Genomic DNA, 18,120 nt, shown 5'->3' on the forward strand with positions numbered 1-18,120 from the left:
AAGAGGAGAAGGTAGTATGTTATGTGGTGGAGCATAGTCCCTGGTTGAACTCCAGTTAAAACTGCTGCTAGAACTAGTGGTGTATTTGACATGGTTACTTGACCAAACAGGTCAACTATAGCCAACTGCACATTTAGTGGAGGAACAGTGAGGAGTTGAGAGGTCTATAGTCTATACTGTATGTTGGCTGGGGAGGGGGAAAGAAGGGGTCCCAGGGGAGGTTGATGGATACACAATCTTATGGAAAACATTACCCTGTCACTGAACCTCATATCCATCCACGGATACTGTTACTGGCCAAAGAGCCTATCTATAACCAGAGAGCGAGCTGTCTGTTCTCTGTGAATATGATCAATCCAGTTCATTACCGGATAACTGGTTGCATTATTAAAAACAGGGGCCTAGCCAGAAGGTAACAATACCCTAACTATACATGTTTGAGGGTAGAGCATTTTGTATCTTCTAATGCTTTGTGATATAAAAGGACTGCAGTTGAGCCACAAGAGAAGTCTCCTGTTCAGTTACAAACAGACACCAGCGCAAACAGATACTAGCATCAAATCGGTTGTTTTCTACAATCTCTATAAACTGGTAAAAGAGGTACAAGATAACAAATGGTGCTAACTGCCAAAAACAATGATACAATGCCATAGACAAGTGTAGGTAGAATTTGCCATAGATTACATGCTATCTCTAATAAAAATAATATATTAATGTGCCTTATATTAACCCTCTGAGGTAAGATCAACACTCTTCATGAGGGTTGTATTACATACATTGGACATTGAGCCCTTCTCACTCTTCTCTAGTCCTGGTTTCCCATTGAAACATGACCTGGAGCTGGCAGTTCCACTGCCTGTATTGCTGTCACAGTAGTATGGCTGTTACTCATGCAGAGGCTGACAGAGAGCCAAGGGGTCAAGGGTCAGTGTTCATGGCATGGTTAGCACAAGGTGCAGTATTGTTTTGCTGTAAACAGGATAGGCCTACTATATGCAAGCAATAGCAGGAGCGACTTAACTGCAACATATTATGGAGATTTATCTAATATCTACCTTTGCTGTGACCTAAACCTTTACCATAACATCACTTCATAATTGACTATAATGGTAAATAATGCTAATTGTTTTGTTATGATTATTGAGTCATTAGTGTATTACTAAGCTATACACCGTCCTTCCTTATCTAATCTAAGTTGTGTTCGATGTGTCTGTGTGCATTACTTACTGTCTGGCCGGCCAGAGAAATCAGCATAGTTTCTCTCCCATTGTGTGCATAGACCTGGTACATGCAGCATCCATTGATTCCTGTCCTCATTGGCTGAATGAGAGTGGGAAAAACCTAAATCAATCAATCTTGAGCTGGTCGATCATGTCAGGTTTTCTCATCTTTTCCAGTTGTATTTTAAAATGCTGCAACTTGAAATATACACTGTATGTGTTTACAAGTTCAGCATCATTTATGTTTTTAAGAATTACACTAAAATAAAGCCACTTTATGAAGTAGTTTTCTATGTAGTTTTCTGAAAATGAGGGAGCTTTCTGCAGAAAATAGAGATTTTGGACTCACCAGTGCGCTCAGATATCTTCTCTTGGTCGCTGTATTTCTCCCTCCCCCTCTCTCTCTCTCTCTCTCTCTCTCTCTCTCTCTCTCTCTCTCTCTCTCTCTCTCTCTCTCTCTCTCTCTCTCTCTCTCTCTCTCTCTCTCTCTCTCTCTCTCTCTCTCTCTCTCTCTCTCTCTCTCACAGTAAAACAAAGCGGGGGTCTTCCTAGGTTTTTCTGGTACGAAGCCTCACGACATCCTCCATAACATTTACAGACACCTGAAATCACACGACGGTGAGTCACCTACTTGTTACTTACTGAGGTGAGCTGTCATGCTGTTATAAAATCCTAGTTCAGGACTCAGGAGAGACACTCAAACCTGCACAAAGTGCACTTAAGACCTCCAAAAATGGCACAAAGTGGTTTGGGGAGAGAACCGAACCACCCACACACAGTGGGGAAAGAAATATCATGAGGTACAGTGGTTCTGTCTATAGCCGAGCACACTGTCATCTCCCAGGCTGTGTTAAGGCTTTCTACTCGGTAGTGCCAGGTGAACACTTACCCTCATCTCAACACCTCACCACAACGAGGTGAACTTCTTGCCGAAACCGGAGATAGCTGATGGATGAAGATAGAGAGATGGAGGAAGATAGATAGACAAATGGGTAAACAGAGAGATAGAGACACAGACAGGTGTGATTAAGCACATTGTAACAATTAGAATGCATTAGAGTCTGAGTAAAAACATGGAGTCTGAACTCCAGCAGGGCACCTTCTCCTAGTTTTCCTGCTGCCTCCGCAGGGTTTCCTGGTAGGACCTTGGAGAGGAGACTCTCCCCCTCCATCCCAGGTTGACCCGCTGCCGCGCTCCCAATGCCACCGGGTCTAGGGGCGGCCTTGGAGCCTGCAGGATGGAGGGAGAGGGGAGGAAGAGGAAGAGGGATGATGATTAGAAAGACATTCTTTATAATCCAGTTGATGCCATACTCTGTTTTCGTGCACACTATCACAACAGTCTGAAGCCAGCGTATTTATCAGGAGATGAATGCATCCGATTTACACCTCACCTCAAAAGGCCACACAGGTTTACACACTGACTCTGACCCTGGTGTCTATTTCCACAACACAACTGTCTATGCAGCTGTCAGTGAGGTGAAGGTGATGGGACTGTATAGACAACTAGAGCATGTGAACACAGACCCAATTGAGACATGACATGGAAATGAACCTTCCCTCTCTGTTTCCTGAGTTAAGATTATCCATCAGCTTCCCAGGGCCTTCTCAGGATTAATCGATGGGATTAAACAGGACACCCGTGATACCTGATAACACCCTGATCGTTTGCATGTGTGCGTCTGTCTGTCTGTCTGTCTGTCTAATGCAAGGGTGTCAAACTCATCCCAAGTAGGGCCTGAGTGTCTGCAGGTTTTGTTTTTTCCTTTCAATTAAGACCTAGACAACCAGGTGAGGCGAGTTCCTTACTAATTAGTGACCTTAATTAATCAATCAAGTGCAAGGGAGGAACGAAAACCTGCACACACTCGGCCCTCCTTGGACTGAGTTTGACACGTGTTCTAATGCTTAGGAGAGTACAAGTGTACTAATCCCTCTCAGTGAAATGTTCAGTGTGTGGAGCAGCAGCAGTGTGGATGCAGGCAGGGATACTTACCTATTCCTGTGAGTGGGGGTTGAGGTGTTTTTGCAGGCTGGGCCGCCCCTCCTATGACAGCTTTGGCCCCTATGGCAGTCACAGGGGGTGTGTTTGCGACAGGTGCCTGTTGTAAGAGAGCGACAGAGCGATGAGGAACACGGATGGTTGAAGTTGGCAAACTGACTGTATACCATTTATTCTGTTCTGATGCACTCAAAGATTACCCTTATATCATGGCGACCCCTGCTGTAATATCCCATGCCAAAACGTCATTTGACAGACATATTGAGAATGATGAGTATTAGCAATTAGCAAGAGATCGTTTCCTCCCTGCCAACCAACCAGCTGTGCATCTAAACGTGCATCGTGATTTACAAACTGGGAATATGATCTCTGTAACGGGTTATTGGAAAAAATATAACGTATCTAATTAGCTTAGCATTGTGGACGTTTGACAAATAATCACACATGATCTGTTTTGCATTCACTCTACCCTGTGAATGGATGCAATGCTCCACAATTTAGCCTTTTTAATCAATGATTTTGAATCACTCAATGGGCCATTCAGAGAGAACAGGCACCGTAGACAGTTCAAATCAATGTGGGACAGGATGAATGTGAATTAATATGATTTCCTGACAACTGCATTTCCATTTCACATAATAATAATCATACAAACTCTGTGTCCAATCTTCCCACTGTTTGTCCCACCTGCCTGTATTCCCCTCTGATTTCCATAATGCCTCAATATAAGTGTCAAAATACCCTAAAGATGTATATAGAAATCTGACGCAATACCAAGTATGTCGTCAGTATAGGCTACAGCATAAAGATCCTAGAATTCCTATAATAAAGGATTTCTATGGGCTACAGTACAGCATTATATGTAAAACACAACACATAGCCGAAAGACTTTACACATTGTATAGTTGTGTATATTACAAACAAGGTGCTGTATTCAGAGACATAACAAAACAAACAGGGAATGGAAGGATTGAGAATGATTTGCAGCGGAAGACATTTTGGGGGATGAATCTCTCTCCTCCATTTGAGTGGAATAGACAGAGGCTGTTACACTGCCACTATCTACAGCCACAGTGCTAATCACAATACTAGATAAGGTCTTCCAACAGGGTTTCACACACTGAAATAAAACCTCCTCTCAGAGTGATGTGCTAGGCCTTATCAGAGAGACAGAGGGAGAGAGGGGGTGGAGAGGGAGATGGAGAGAGCAAGATAGAAATGGGGGGCGGTAGAAGAGAGAGGAAGAGGAGAGGGAGAGAGGCAACCAAACACCTCTAATGATGTCAATGCGTTAAATAATCATCTACATACATTTACAGTGATTCTCATTATAATTCATACATTTCCAATCTAGTGCCACTGACTGTAACTACACTTGTACTGTACTAAGTCATAATCCTGTACTCACCACAGTTGGTGGCAGTTGCCCCAGTGCGCCTCCTGCCTGTGGCTGGCGACTGGCCTGACCAGGACCAAGCTGACCAGGCTTCGCCTGTAGACCCTGCTGGGCTTGGCCCGGGCCCAGAGGCTGCTGGCCCCCAGGAGTGGTGCCTGCAGGGATGGTGCCTGTCTGCCGTGCCGCCGAGGTCTGGGGCTGCTGCTGCAGCTGGGTGCGTTGGCCTGGCTGCAGCCCGTCCTGCTGGGAGGTAGGACCCTGTCCCCTGGAGCATGGAGGCCCACTGGTGGAGCCCTGCCCACGTCCAGAGCTGCCCTGGCCCCTGGAGGTAGAGGAAGTGTGGCCCTGGAGGTCCTGCTGCTTCCTGGAGGAAGTCCGCCCATCGTGAGAGGACGAGGACTTGGTGGAGCGGCCCTGGCTGTGGTGGTGGCCCGACGGGTCCCTGGAGTAGTCCGACGAGTGATACCCCCCCTGGGAGCGGGAGTCGCCCCTCTTTCCCGACGAGGACAACTGGCGGGAGTCGTGGCGCATGGACGGGTCTTTGGGATGGCCCTTGGAGAAGCGAGAGGAGCGGGGCTCGTCCGAGTGGCGGGACGTAGAGGAGTGTCTCCCGGAGCTGCCGCTGCCGTGGGGGCGGTGGTCCCGCGAGGAGGAGGAGTGACGGGCTTGGCCATACTCGTCCTGGGGCCACAGGTCCTCCTCTGTGGGCTCCTCGTAGTCGTGGTAGGTGTGCTTGACGTGGCGGCTGCGGCCGGACGAGGAGTGGCCTCCACTGCCGTAGTGACGGGAGCCGGAGCGCAGGTCCCTGGGCTTCTCAAACCAGTCTGTCTCCTCTTGGCCAAGATTGTAGGCTTTGGAAACCAAGAGCAGATCACAGTCAATCTCCAAGTCCGACGGCGACAGAGGCATGCAGACTGAGGCCATGCAAAAGAAGAACGGGAAGGAGAGAAAAAAAAAGAAGAGAGGTCGATATTTACACCCATGCATTTTATGAAAACACGGCACACATAAAAAAAGACAACAAATGTAAAACACTGATAAGTTAATCACAACAAGTAAACAAAACCTAACTTTTACAAGACAACAACAACATTGTGTAAAAGAAAATGATGCACCTCAGAAGAACATGCGAGAGAAAGTGAAGAACAAAGTGAAGAAACTGGACACGCGGATCATGCAGATTTGGCACAGGGGGACAGCACAGACAGCAGTCAGTCAGTATAGCCGTCAAGACGCAACACCAGGAAATCATGCAATGACTCTCTCTCTTTCTCTCATCTAGCCTTATCTGTGGGTGGGTGGGGGACGTTTATACGTGGGCAGAGACTGGCATTCAGCACCCATTTACCTTCGCTGTCCGAAACAGCGCAATGCATATCGTCTATAATGTAAGAATCGTCTGGTTTGTAGACGTGAGTCCGGGGCAAGTCTCTCATGTGGTCCTGCACATCAGGCAGGGAGTGGCTGGAGCCGTACTGGCCATAATACTGATTACTACGGCTGTCGTACAGCTCTGGGCCCAGGGAGGAGGCCCGCACATGAACACCCATGGAGCTCAGCAGGCTCTCCTCCTCCGAATACTGGGAGCGCATGGGGGGTCTGCCCCGGCTGTATCCCACCCTGTACGACGAGCGATCCCTGTCCCCATCTCTCTCATAGGAGCGGCTGCGGTAGCCGGCATAGTCCCGGGACGAGATCTTGTCCATGCCATAGCCTGTGGAGCGTGAACGGCCCGAGGTGTAGTACATGCGCTCGTCCTCCTCGGGATAGGAGTATCTCTTCTGCTCATAGGCACTCTTTCTCAGGCCGTAGGCCATGTCGTCCTGCAGCTTCCTGGCCCGGGACACTACGGTGCAGTTGCCACCGCCAGACGTGCTCATGGTATAGGAGGCCAGGTCAGCCTCCACGTCACGTGCTTCCTCGATGGGGGAGAACTTGGAGATCTTCTGCTCCATGCCTTGCTTGCGGTGCTTGCTGCGCTTGGAGGACATGACAGCCGGAGCCAGGCTCTTGGAGGCTTGCTTCTGGACCCCGGTGCGTAGTGCGCCGTGTTTGGTGTAGTCATCATAGTAATAGGAGGATCCCCCACCCATGCTAGTGCTGCTGCTGCCCACTACTCGGCCATATGTGTCTGACCCTCGTGGGTGGTAGCTGCTCTTACCCCTGCCATGGTGGTCGTACAGGTCTTCCTCCCTGGTCAGCTCGTCCTCCGGCCTGCCGTAGGAACTCCCTCCTCTCGCCGGGCCGCTCTCCCCCATGTAGCGTCCACCATGACCGTCGCTTCGATGCATGTCCGCCGCCATGCCGCCCAGGCTGTCCTTTGTCAACTCACTGATGTCGTCGCACATGACGTAGTTCCTTGGGATGTTCTGCTCCAGGCTGGCTGGGCCGTAGAGACCGCCCTGTGCGTAGGTGGACGGGCTGTCAACCGAGTGCAGACGGTCAGATGGAGTGCCGTGGCCGTAGCTGTTGGTGGTGGTGGTGTACTGGCCGTAGGAGTTGGCTGTAGTGGTGGTGTAGCCGTAGGTGTTAGCTGTGGTAGTGGTATACTGGCCGTACGTACTGGCCAGGGTGGAAGTGTACTGCTGCCCATATGTGTTGGCAACTGTCGTGGTGTACTGGCCATATGTACTAGAGACTGTAGAAGAGTATGGCCCATAAGTGTTGGCCATAGTGGTACCACCAGTATACTGTCCGTATGGGGGAGCCCCACTGGAGGAGGAGTAGATGGCATCTTGGGCTGTGGTGGTCACCACTACAGTGGGGTTGCTTATGACCTCATAGTTAGTGGGCATCTTGTGTTCCAGGTCAGTCAGAGAGGTCTGTCTGGGTCTCTGATGAACAGTGAGGATGTCTGCCTGGGGCTGGTAGGGAGTGGTCTGGCTTGGGCCAGCTGGGTAGGACACCTGGCTGGGGTATGGAGAGGTGTGGGTGGGGTAGGGAGGTTGGCCAGGCTGGGCAGGCTGGAACCCCTGGTGGCTTAGCTGTTGCTGTTGCTGGAGCAGTGGCTGCACCCCCTGCTCTGTCGGGTAGGGGGGCTGGCTCTGGGGGTATGTGTGGGAGGGGAAGGACCCCTGGGTCTGGTAGGTTGGGGGAAGATGTTGGGTCTGCAGGGGGGTGGGCTGGGGAAGAGCTGCTGCCTGGGACACTGAAGGGTAGGGGGGCTGGTTGAAGGCTGCGGTCTGATAAGGGGTGCCAGGCTGGGGTGCTGGAGCTGGCTGGCTCTGGGGGTGGTATGACTGGTAGGAGACGAAGGAGGAGATGGGAGGGAACTGGGCGGCTGTGTTGAGGTCGCTGGTGTACTGGCTCAGTGGTGCTGTGCTCGGTCTGGTCAGCACCCCGTTGCTCTCGTAGGAAGCTACCGCCGCCGCCAGCCGCAGGTTATTCAGCTCGCTGTCTGACATGTAGTCTCGCGGGTCGCCCATGCAGCGCAGGTAGGCCAGATCCCTCCTCTCCCTCTCCTTCACCAGGGTTTCCTTGCGCTGATGAATGCCCAGCTCCAGGTAGCGCAGCTTGGCATCAATCTCCTTCTCCTCCTCCTCCAGCTCCTGCTGCTGCTTGCGGAGCTTGGTGGACTCCTGCTCCACGGCCTTCAGCTCGTGGGTGAGGTCCTTCAGCAGGCTGGCTTTGGCTGCCAGACCTGGCCTGGTCCCGGCCCTCAGGGAGTGCACAGCGGGCATGTACATTTGAGGGACGGCCGGGGTGATGATGGGGAGGTGGCTCTCCTCTGGAGGGGGGCTGGGCAGGGTCCTCTTCACCTTCCTCAGAGCGCTCTGCTGCAGGGCAGCAAGCTGCAGTGAGACGGGACAGGGCCGTGAGAGTAGGGGGTTAGGGTTAGCTAGCACAACAAAGCACTGCACATGTGACATAGATATGTATTCATTCTCAAGGACGATACTAAAAACAAAGTATATTCTTATGGTGTGATTGTACATTTCTTAAGGTGCCTGTGCAAAAGAGAAAAGCAATAAACAAATTGCTGTAAACTGAAGCTTGGTAAATATCAATATGTTTGCTAGCTTAAATGGTATTGCTTCAGTTACTTTGCGGTGCAAAGTAATACAAATGTCTATAATCTAACATGTCCACTAACATTTCTCTATTATGTTACATCCTCAGCCATGCCACAACTGTGTAGGCAGCACAATGTGAGTCTGTAATAGTTAATTACTTCATCGTTTAATTGTGGTAATTAAACTTGGATTTCCATTGGGGGTTAAATTAATCACAGCCACAGTCTCCAGAAAGGTTGGGGAAGATAGCCCCAGTATCTGTCAGCAACATTACTGTTTAATTATGACAAACTCATGAAGATGCTCCCACAGCAGTTCTACATAATCTCAGTAAATGTTTTACAACCATACACCTCTCTTCAGAAATTCTAGTAGGGTATCAAATAAGCCCAATTAATACCCAATAAGATTGGAGGTCTAATAGAGACAAGCTATATTCAGTCGTGCCAGTTCTGACAGTCGTGCCATTTCTGACAGTCGTGCCATTTCTGACAGTCGTGCCATTTCTGACAGTCGTGCCATTTCTGACAGTCGTGCCAGTTCTGACAGTCGTGCCATTTCTGACAGTCGTGCCAGTTCTGACAGTCGTGCCAGTTCTGACAGTCGTGCCATTTCTGACAGTCGTGCCAGTTCTGACAGTCGTGCCAGTTCTGACAGTCGTGCCATTTCTGACAGTCGTGCCAGTTCTGACAGTCGTGCCATTTCTGACAGTTGTGCCAGTTCTGACAGTCGTGCCATTTCTGACAGTCGTGCCAGTTCTGACAGTCGTGCCATTTCTGACAGTCGTACCAGTTCTGACAGTCGTGCCAGTTCTGACAGTCGTGCCAGTTCTGACAGTCGTGCCAGTTCTGACAGTCGTGCCATTTCTGACAGTCGTACCAGTTCTGACAGTCGTGCCAGTTCTGACAGTCGTGCCAGTTCTGACAGTCGTGCCAGTTCTGACAGTCGTGCCAGTTCTGACAGTCGTGCCAGTTCTGACAGTCGTGCCAGTTCTGACAGTCGTGCCAGTTCTGACTCCACGTATTCATCGCCTTCAAATCCTCAATATTTATGAAATCAAACTATTTCAAGTCTGTTTGTTTGTCTTCAATTCAAAATTAATCTACTCCCTGTATCTTTTCAAATGCTATTCAAATGTAATACTCAGGTTCATCATTACCCTACAAGAACTGACACTGAATTCCACACAACTTTTTTCCGTACAAGATTAGGTCAGTTCGCCATCACCCACATTACAGAGGTCAATCATTATCTGTTAAGTCTCCCTGACCCCCTCAAACACTGCAACAGCTCCTTCAACAACTCCTTCAAATACAAAATGAAAAATATCTACTGGACATTCCACTCAATGACTCATCCCAATAGTTTCCTGCCTATTTGTCACTTACTTTGATTATGCATTTTAATAATGCATCATCCACCCCAAATCATAATTTTTTCCTTTTTCTTTGTGTAAATCTCAAATGATTTATTAATTGGTCTTAAAAATCGGGATACTTTTTTCTATGGTTTTATACATATTTTAAAGAGGGCCTTACAAGCCTCTCAGTTTTTTTTTTACCTGTCCTGCACACGCTTCCGTTTGCCTTTTAAATTCTTATCATACTGTTTTGTATGTTATTGTGTGCAAATAAATAAATTAATAATAATAAAAACCACAAAAGAAAGCATTATTCACAAATACGGCGGACGGTTCACTTAAATTTCAGAATTCTTTCAGCATTTTCTTCCCTTCATAGTAATCTGTATATAGGGGGGACAAACGTCAATCTGTAATTTGCCATTTAAGCAAGAGTAACAAACAGTTGGAGTTAGTATTGGATGAATGGAGATATCATTGTCAGGTTTTGCCTGAAATTTCTTGCCAAAAATATCAACTTTAATGTAGAGATACTTTGATAGTGTTCACTTAGGAAGTTGTGCATTAGTAAGATGTTGGAGGACATGCCTCAATGGTGTTTTTTTAAACTAGAGATCTGTCAGTGTTAAATGTGTGTAAATTGTCTTGTATGTTTTATGTATAGTATAGCATTGTATGTTAATGCACTGTATGTTTATGGGGCCACATTTTAATATCAGTCTGTCAATTCGATACATACTGTACTACAGTTGAATTCATACTCAACATTAAAAAGACAACTGTCTATGTGATGCTACGATTTAAATAAGACTTTGCTTTCTTTCAGTCTCTGCATGTGCACAGAAATAGCTGTTGAGGATCAAAGGATTGACCTTGTGACCTACCTGGCTCTGAAGAGCTTGCTGCTGGTACAGGTTTAGCCTGGCCTTAGTGTGCTCGTCAGTGGTGGGGCTCAGCAACTTGGGGTCAGACATGGACCTCTGTGTGTTCTTAATAGGGCGGGGCATGCTGGGGTGGCGCTGGGGTGACTCGGCTGTGTAGGCCTTCTGCTGGGGAGTGACATGGGCCTTGTTCAGCCCGCCGCTGGAAAGGGAGGTCTCCAGCAAGCGGTGGGGGGAGACGGGGGACACAGGGGAGTAGAGCACCTGGGGGGACTTGGGGGGCTGACGGATCAGGCTGGAAAGGGACTCGTTGTGGAGGTGGTTCATGGGCTGGGTCTGGGTCTGGGTCTGGTAGCTGATCTCCATGGGGTCAGACCTCCTCCTGTTCTGCTGCTGCCGCGGGTCGGCGGAGCCAACCAGCTGGATACCTGTGGAGTAGGGGCTGATGGTGGTGGGCACGCTGAGCTGTGGCACCACCACGCCCTGAGACTGGGCCTCCACATCTGTTTGGCAGGCTAGGCTTTGACCCTTCTGGGTCCTTTCAGGGCCTGAGATGTAGTGGACGATCTCCACTTTGTTCGGGTCTGGGACAGTGACGTGGATGGCCGGGGACACCTTCCCCAGCTGGTCTGTTTCGGTCTGGCAGGAGCAGTCTCGAATGGTCTGAATGGCGATGCTGGATGAGGTGGCCGTCTTGGAGGCTGTGTCAGTCTTGTGGTCGGCCCCGGGATCCGAGTGCCTGGAGAAGCGTGAGCGTCTGCGTCTCACAGGCTGCTCCCACTCCACTTTCTCCTCATCGTCGTCGGTCTGGACGCTGCGGTCCACACTGCGCCTGTTGCGTCTGCGTCTAGACATTATGTACCTCTCCTCACCGTCCTCTTCGTCTGTTTGAACGCAACTGTCCACGATCCTCCGGGCTCCGTAGAACTCAACGCTCTCGCCCTCCATTCCATCCCTCAGTCGGGGCATGGAGGTGGAGTTCTGCTTTCTCATGTTGGTCCTGGTCTCCATCTGCTCCTCGTTGTTCCTTAGACACATGTCTGAGGAGGAGTTGGGCAGGGACCTGAAGCCCATTTGGTTTCTGTAGGGCTGCAGCATCTGGCCGCTCTGGTCCAACTGAGCGGCTGCGGTGGCTGCAGCAGCAGCTGCAGCAGTCTTTTGTCGCTTCTGCTCCTCGAGCTGCTGCTGGAGCTGCTGCTGCAGCGACTGGATCTGGTCAAGCTGGGCTTTCTGCTGGGCCAACTGCTCCTTCTGCATCACCAGCTGGTTCTCCCTCTCAGCTTGCTGCTGCTGCAGGACCTGCTCCTTGATGGTCTGCAGCTCCTGGATCTCCCTGTGCACCAGCATCTGCTCTTTCTCACGGTGCCGCTGCAGCTCCATGCGCTCTCTCTCCAGCTCCTCCTGCAGACGCAGCTGACGCAGCTTCTCCAACTCCACGCGTTCCCGCTCCATTTGCAGAAGCTGCTCCTGCTGGCGGTGCAGCCTCTCCTCCTCAGTCTCGGTCTCCGGGTTGACAGGGCCGCTGGAGGGTGGGGTTGGGTGATGGGGCTGGGTGCTGCTCTGGGGCCCAGTGTAGCTTTGTGTTGGGGGGTAAGCATGGGCTGGAGGTGGCTGGCTCTGGGGTGGATGCTGGCCCTGAGGGTGGAATTGAGGTTGCATGTGCTGGGCCTGAGCTGGGGGCTGGTTCTGAGGCTGGACCTGGGGCTGCCCTGGGGCCTGAGTGTGGAGGTGAGCCTGAGTCAGGTTTATGGGCTGCTGCTCGGACTCCGTTGGCAAGCTCACTGAGGCTGATGTATGGGCAACAGGAGATTGATACAGGGGATCAGATCCACTTGATGTCACAGAGGGCTTCCCTAGGTAGATTGGGGCATCCTGAGTGGTGGTGACGGCGGCAGGCATGCTCACAGGGGCCGACGTCGTAGATGGGAAGACGTTGGGAGTCGGATAACGGTATGGGGCCTTTCCAGACATAGGCATCCGTGGGTTCACAGGCATCCTGGTAAGGCTGGCCAGAGGCACAGGTGTCATATTGGCTGTGGGTAAAGGCCTGTACACTCCACTTAATAGCGGGCGCAACACTGAGGCAGGCTGGGTAGTGATTGGCAAGGTGGAGGCGATGGGTGTGTTGATGGTAGAATAGGTCATCCCATCTGCAGACCTCATGGCAGACGGGTACATGGCTCGGAGGCTGGCTTGCCTGGCATTGATCATGTTGGTGAGCGCTTGGGTGTGAGAGATTGGCTTCCCGTCAGGTCCATAGAGCATATTTTGTCTCATAGAGTTAAGCCTGCCACCTGGACCTGTTCCTCTGCCTACACCATATTGCACAAGCTCTGGGTTGCTCCCATAGCGGTCCATTGAGTTGAGGGCAGCGCACATTCGACTGATCTCTCTGGCAGTGGTGGCACTGTACTGGGCCAGGTTGGACTCCTGGAAGTTAGCGAGGTCTCGGGGGGAGTAGCCATAGTCAGAGCTGATGTTTGACAGGGAGTTGAATCTGCGTATGGGCAGGGCAGTTGCAGTGATGTCCCCTCCATGGCGTAGGTCAGTGTAGGAGCCATACTGCATGCCCAGTCCGAGGAAGCCTCCCTCATAGGTGTGTTTCATGGTGCTGAGATCCACAGCCAGCTCTCCAGAGGTCTGGAAGTGTGGGTCCATCTTGGAGTGGTAGGACTGGAGTCCGGCCTCTGCTAGGTTGGTGTCAGACATCGAGGGCTGTAGCCGGCCAGGGAACGGTAATGTGTAGGCTTTACGCCCATCCATAGAAAACTCCTGATACTGGCCCTCCTGGTCCGACTCATAAGAGAGTGGTGGCACAGAGTGTGGTCTTGGCTCTTGAGTGGCCACTTTCTCATCAACATTTGGCTTTTGGGAGAATGGTCCGCCAACGCAGCTACCTCCAAATGGGAGTTGGTACACAACATCACAGCAAGCTGGTTGGTTCTCAGCTTTGATCTGTCCCCCTGTGAGGTCCACGGCATCCTTGCCCTCCTCTGTCTTCACCAGCTGGGTCACTGGTCCTCCCTGTGGGGCCCCATCCATTTGGACCATCATGCCATGAGGCCCACCCCCAGCCAGGTGCATCACACCTGCCGGGGTTGGTTTGCTCTTCAGCTCCAGGGGACCTACAGTGCCGTAGATATCAGGGGCAACGGCAGGGGATATAGTACTGACCACGGCTGGGGTATTGCTGGTTTGGCTGACCAGAAGGTCTTTCTTGAGCAGCGTCATCTGGCCTGGTAGGTTGAACCGAGCTACGGAGGACTGCTGCTGCATCTGGTGGTGTTGCTGGAGCTGTTGCTCCAAGAGCTGCTGTTGCTGTTGAAGCTTTTGCTGCTGCTGGAGAAGCTGCTGCTGCTGGATGCTCAGGTCCTCCAGCTTGGCGTCGATCTTGGGGATGGATGGGTCAGTGGGAAGTGGTTTGTTCTGTGACAGGCACATGGCTGAGCCCATGCCCTGACCGAGGTCAACTCTGTTTTGTAGAGGGTCCCCATAGACCATGGGCTGTTGGGGCTGTGATATGAACATGGAGGTGGCCACCGTGACGCTCATCGTGGTTGCAGTGGATACCATTACGTGGGGCTGCTGCTGGGTGTTCAGGTTCATGATGAGGGGCTGGATGATACTGGAGGGGTGGCTCCCCTCGGGCCTGCTGGTGTATTTGCGTGTTTCTCTAGCCAGGGAGGTAAGATCCATGCCATGGGCAGTCATGATAATGTGAGCTGCGTTAGTGGCTGTTCTCAGATCTACTGTTCTCAGATCCACCACACTCCCACCATGGATCATCTGGCCCGGCTCGACACTCGAGGTCCCCGGGATGCTTGAGATCCTGCAGAGAGAGATGTTGTCCATTGACATGGAACCACGGCTGTAGGTGCTAGCTGTGGTGACCATGCTGGTTCCAACACTGACCTTCTCCACCTTCTGCATCCTATAGAAGCTGTGCTGGGGAGACTGGTGGTATGGAGGGGTGTCTGGCGGACTGGCCTGTGGAGAGTAGCTGTCAAATGTCGACTGTCGGATGAATCTGGTGGGCGAGGATAAAGGTGACGTGGCGGTGTTGACCGTCATTGGTTTGGCAGGGCTTGTGGGCTCTGCGACCATGTAGGGGGCATGCTGGGAGGATTGCTGTCTGAAGAGACGTGGGGATACGGCCCTTTGAGATGTCTGTGTCCCCTGGGCCATCACTGGGGAGGTGGGCCCCGAGCCAGCCGACAGAGCCCCTATGCCTGGGCTGAATGTCTGAGTGGATATCTCGGCACTCCTGGAGGGTGAGCGACTTGGGCTCTCAGTGGGCGAGGCAGAGGGAGACAGAGGGGAGCTGGAGCTCTTGTAGTACGAGTACATCTTTGTCGAGCGGGGCTCTATGACATGCTCTGAAGATGTCGCACTCTCTCTAGCTTGGACCCCTCGGCTCTCGCCCACCCTTCTCGCAACCACCTCTCTTTGGCTGTAAGCCTGTGTTATCTCCGCTATCTTGCTGCACACATTTGAGATGGTTGTGGTTGAAGTGGCAGGTCCTCCAGTTTGTCGACCATACATGATGGATTGGCTGGTCGTCATCGTTTGACTAGCGCTTGTGTGAGAGATGGTCACTGCATCCCGGGAATAAACCCCGTAGGCTGCTATTGTGGTGGCGGCAGCCACTGGAGTAATGCCATTTTTACCAGTCTGGCTCTTCATCCCGGCTTTATGGACATCTTTGGAGTAGTGTTGTGTCACCCGTACATCAGGGATCCTTCCTCCGGTCTCAGAAAAAGTCACAGGTGCAGAGAGCTGAGTGGGGCTGTTGCCAGGAGTCAATAAGTCATTGGTCTGCTCAAGCAGCTTAGCGAAGGCTGACCCTGTATCTAAAAGCTGCTTATCTGGATAGGTGCTGTCGTCTATTTCCACCTGCTCGTCTGCCTGCTGCTGTAACTCCAGGGCTGAGGTTTGATGCATCTTAGTGATGTTTTGGGAGGTCTGGCGGATCTCTTCGTAGATGTCTCCTGTCTCTGCCGCCTCGTTTTCATAACTAGTCTCAGCCTGCTCATACTCATACTCATCTTCATACTGTTGGCCATTCGTGTCGTCCTCATATGCACTGTTGTGTCTCCCTTGTTGCTGCTGCTGTTGCTGTTTCTGTTGTTTCTGCAGCAACTCGGCTTTCCTCATCATTTCCTCATACACCTCCTCAGCACTCTTCAGGGGCTTGCTGCTGGAGGGCACGGTGGTGGTTGAGGTCGTCGACGACTTCTCAGTAGGAGAGTACAGAGACATGAATGTGGGCAAGTTATACTCGCTGCCAGACTTGTAGAGTTTAGACTCGTATCCCTCAGCCTCTGAGTCAAGGCTCTGGGGGGAGTATTCTGAGGCAGAGGATCGGTGGAGCTCCTCCATCTCCGCAGCTTGTCGCAGCTCCTCAGTAGGGGAGGCATCCTCGATGGGGGAGAGGTTGCTGGGGGGCGTCTTGGATCTCTCCCTGCGTCTCTGGGCCCTCAGCTCCTCCTTATCTCTTTTGGTCTTCCTAGCCGTGCTGCGGATCCTCTGTTGCTCCAGATCCCTCATCTTCTCCTGCTCCCGCAGCAGCTCCTCCTCCTCTCTCAGCTCGTCCTCCTCCGAGGAGTCCTCAATGGTGGGCAACAGGGGGCCGTGGGAGCGGTGGCGGGCCTTCCTCTGCTGCTTGGCGTCCTCCAGTCTCTGCCTGCGACTGGGACTGCTGTCGCTGTCTTCCTCCATGGAGGAGATGGAGGTGGGGGAGGTGCCAGAGTTGTAGCTGGAGGTGGTGGGTGGCAGGGTGGAGGAGTACTCACCCCTGGAGCGCTCCTCGGGAGACCCCGTCAGGCTCTCCATCTCCAACTCGGGCTCTCGGTCCAGGCTGAGGTCGTTCTCGTTGTTGAGCTCCATGTCGCGGCTGTAGCTGTTGGTGTTGTTGAGCTCGATTGTCTTGAAGCGGCGCAGGCCCCCCATACCCCCCTCCTCTCCTTCCTCCGCAGAACATTTGTAGATGTCGCTGGAGCTTTTGGTGTCCTCCTCAAAGCTGCTGGACTGGTGAGAGAGGCGGCGCTTCTCTTTCGTCAACTCTGAGATGTGCTTGTGTGTTTTTTTCGGTTTTTGGTAGCCGTAGCCTTCGTCCTCCTCGTCCTCTTCCTCCATATCCTCCTCCTCTTCCTCGTTGTCCTCGTCAGCGCTCATCTCCATGATCTGCCTCCTCATGAACTCCTCATCTGTCATCGGCTCCGGCTCGGCCACTTTCTTCTCCTCTTTGGGAGCGGCACTGCTCTTGTGCTCCTGTTTGGACTCCCAGTCTCCTCCGTCCTCCTCCTCCTCTTCCACAATGTCCTCCAGCTCCTCATCAGAGTCATAGGCCTCCGGAGTGATCGACAGCGACCGGGGTCTCTGCTCTCGGTGGTGCCGGCTCCGGCCCCTTTCGCGCTCCCTCTCCTCAACTGGCAGGGTCTTGCACTCCAGCAGGGGCCTCATGGAGCTCTCCAGCTTGGTGATCTCGGAGGGGCTGGGGGGGCTGCCACGCCCGCTGATGCCCCTCTCACTCAGCTTCATCTCCTCCTCCTGGATGAGGCCGATGATCTCGCTGTGGGAGCTGGAGATGCCGTCGGAGGAGTAGCCCGTGTCGCTCAGGCTCTGGGGGCTCCGCGACAGGTCCTGAGTGCTGTTCTTGGTCTCCTAAGGGGATAGACAGAGAAAGACAAAATAACTAATAAGTAAGACATAAGAGATCAGCCAAAAACAATACATCAGACTAGGAAAAATACCTGAAAAAGACCTGAAAACCCCCGAAATGATCTTATGCAATGACTATTCTAAACATTTTATTCGTAATGTTCTGCTCCTCATAGAATTCCACCCATACTCACAGTGAACATTAGAGAGCAGTGGGGATTAGAGTGGAGCACTTTGGTATTCACATCAGCACTAATTCAGAACCACTAACTAAGGCCTTGATGGCTTTGCATATTCATGGTTGTACCAATCTTAATGCTTCATATTTCAAGAGGAGCGATGGCTAAAATGAAAAACATAAATTTTCTCTGTGTGGAGTAAATTCGTCAGTGCTATGGCTGGCGCCTGCTTCATCAGCATTCTTTTCTAGACGTCAATAACAAGCTGCAGAGGAAGAGAGAAGGCACAGAAAAGATTGGATCCCATTTTCTAATCAATTGCTATACTGTGGCTATAAACTAGCAATACATTATCCCATTTCAAATCTACTGAAGGTCCTACAACCAACATCTTGCTTTAATATACACT

The 18,120-nt window shown here is 51.5% G+C and overlaps 1 protein-coding gene across 5 annotated transcripts in view; it reads right to left on the bottom strand.

The window, feature by feature from the left end:
- The window catches only part of LOC129860967 (protein bassoon-like), a 199,278-nt gene that overhangs the window by 6,876 nt on the left and 174,282 nt on the right, over positions 1-18,120 (bottom strand). The window contains exons 5-12 of one of the 5 annotated variants that reach the window (XR_008760487.1): positions 10,876-17,535; positions 6,780-8,409; positions 4,631-5,469; positions 3,217-3,322; positions 2,320-2,451; positions 2,110-2,165; positions 1,570-1,822; positions 1,228-1,320 (exon numbers count right to left, since the gene is read on the bottom strand). Coding sequence is in view for 1 of the 5 variants with exons in the window: in XM_055931944.1 (XP_055787919.1) it covers positions 2,125-2,165; positions 2,320-2,451; positions 3,217-3,322; positions 4,631-5,532; positions 5,967-8,409; positions 10,876-17,535 (10,284 nt within the window). In the remaining 4 variants the exon portion in view is untranslated. Of the gene's footprint in view, positions 1-1,227; positions 1,321-1,569; positions 1,823-2,109; positions 2,166-2,319; positions 2,452-3,216; positions 3,323-4,630; positions 5,533-5,966; positions 8,410-10,875; positions 17,536-18,120 lie in introns of all 5 variants that reach the window. The other 4 variants (XR_008760486.1, XR_008760485.1, XR_008760484.1 and 1 more) reach the window with 4 other exon arrangements.

The sequence above is a fragment of the Salvelinus fontinalis genome, chromosome 8 (genome assembly GCF_029448725.1).
Source record: "Salvelinus fontinalis isolate EN_2023a chromosome 8, ASM2944872v1, whole genome shotgun sequence".
NCBI classification, from domain to species: domain Eukaryota; kingdom Metazoa; phylum Chordata; class Actinopteri; order Salmoniformes; family Salmonidae; genus Salvelinus; species Salvelinus fontinalis.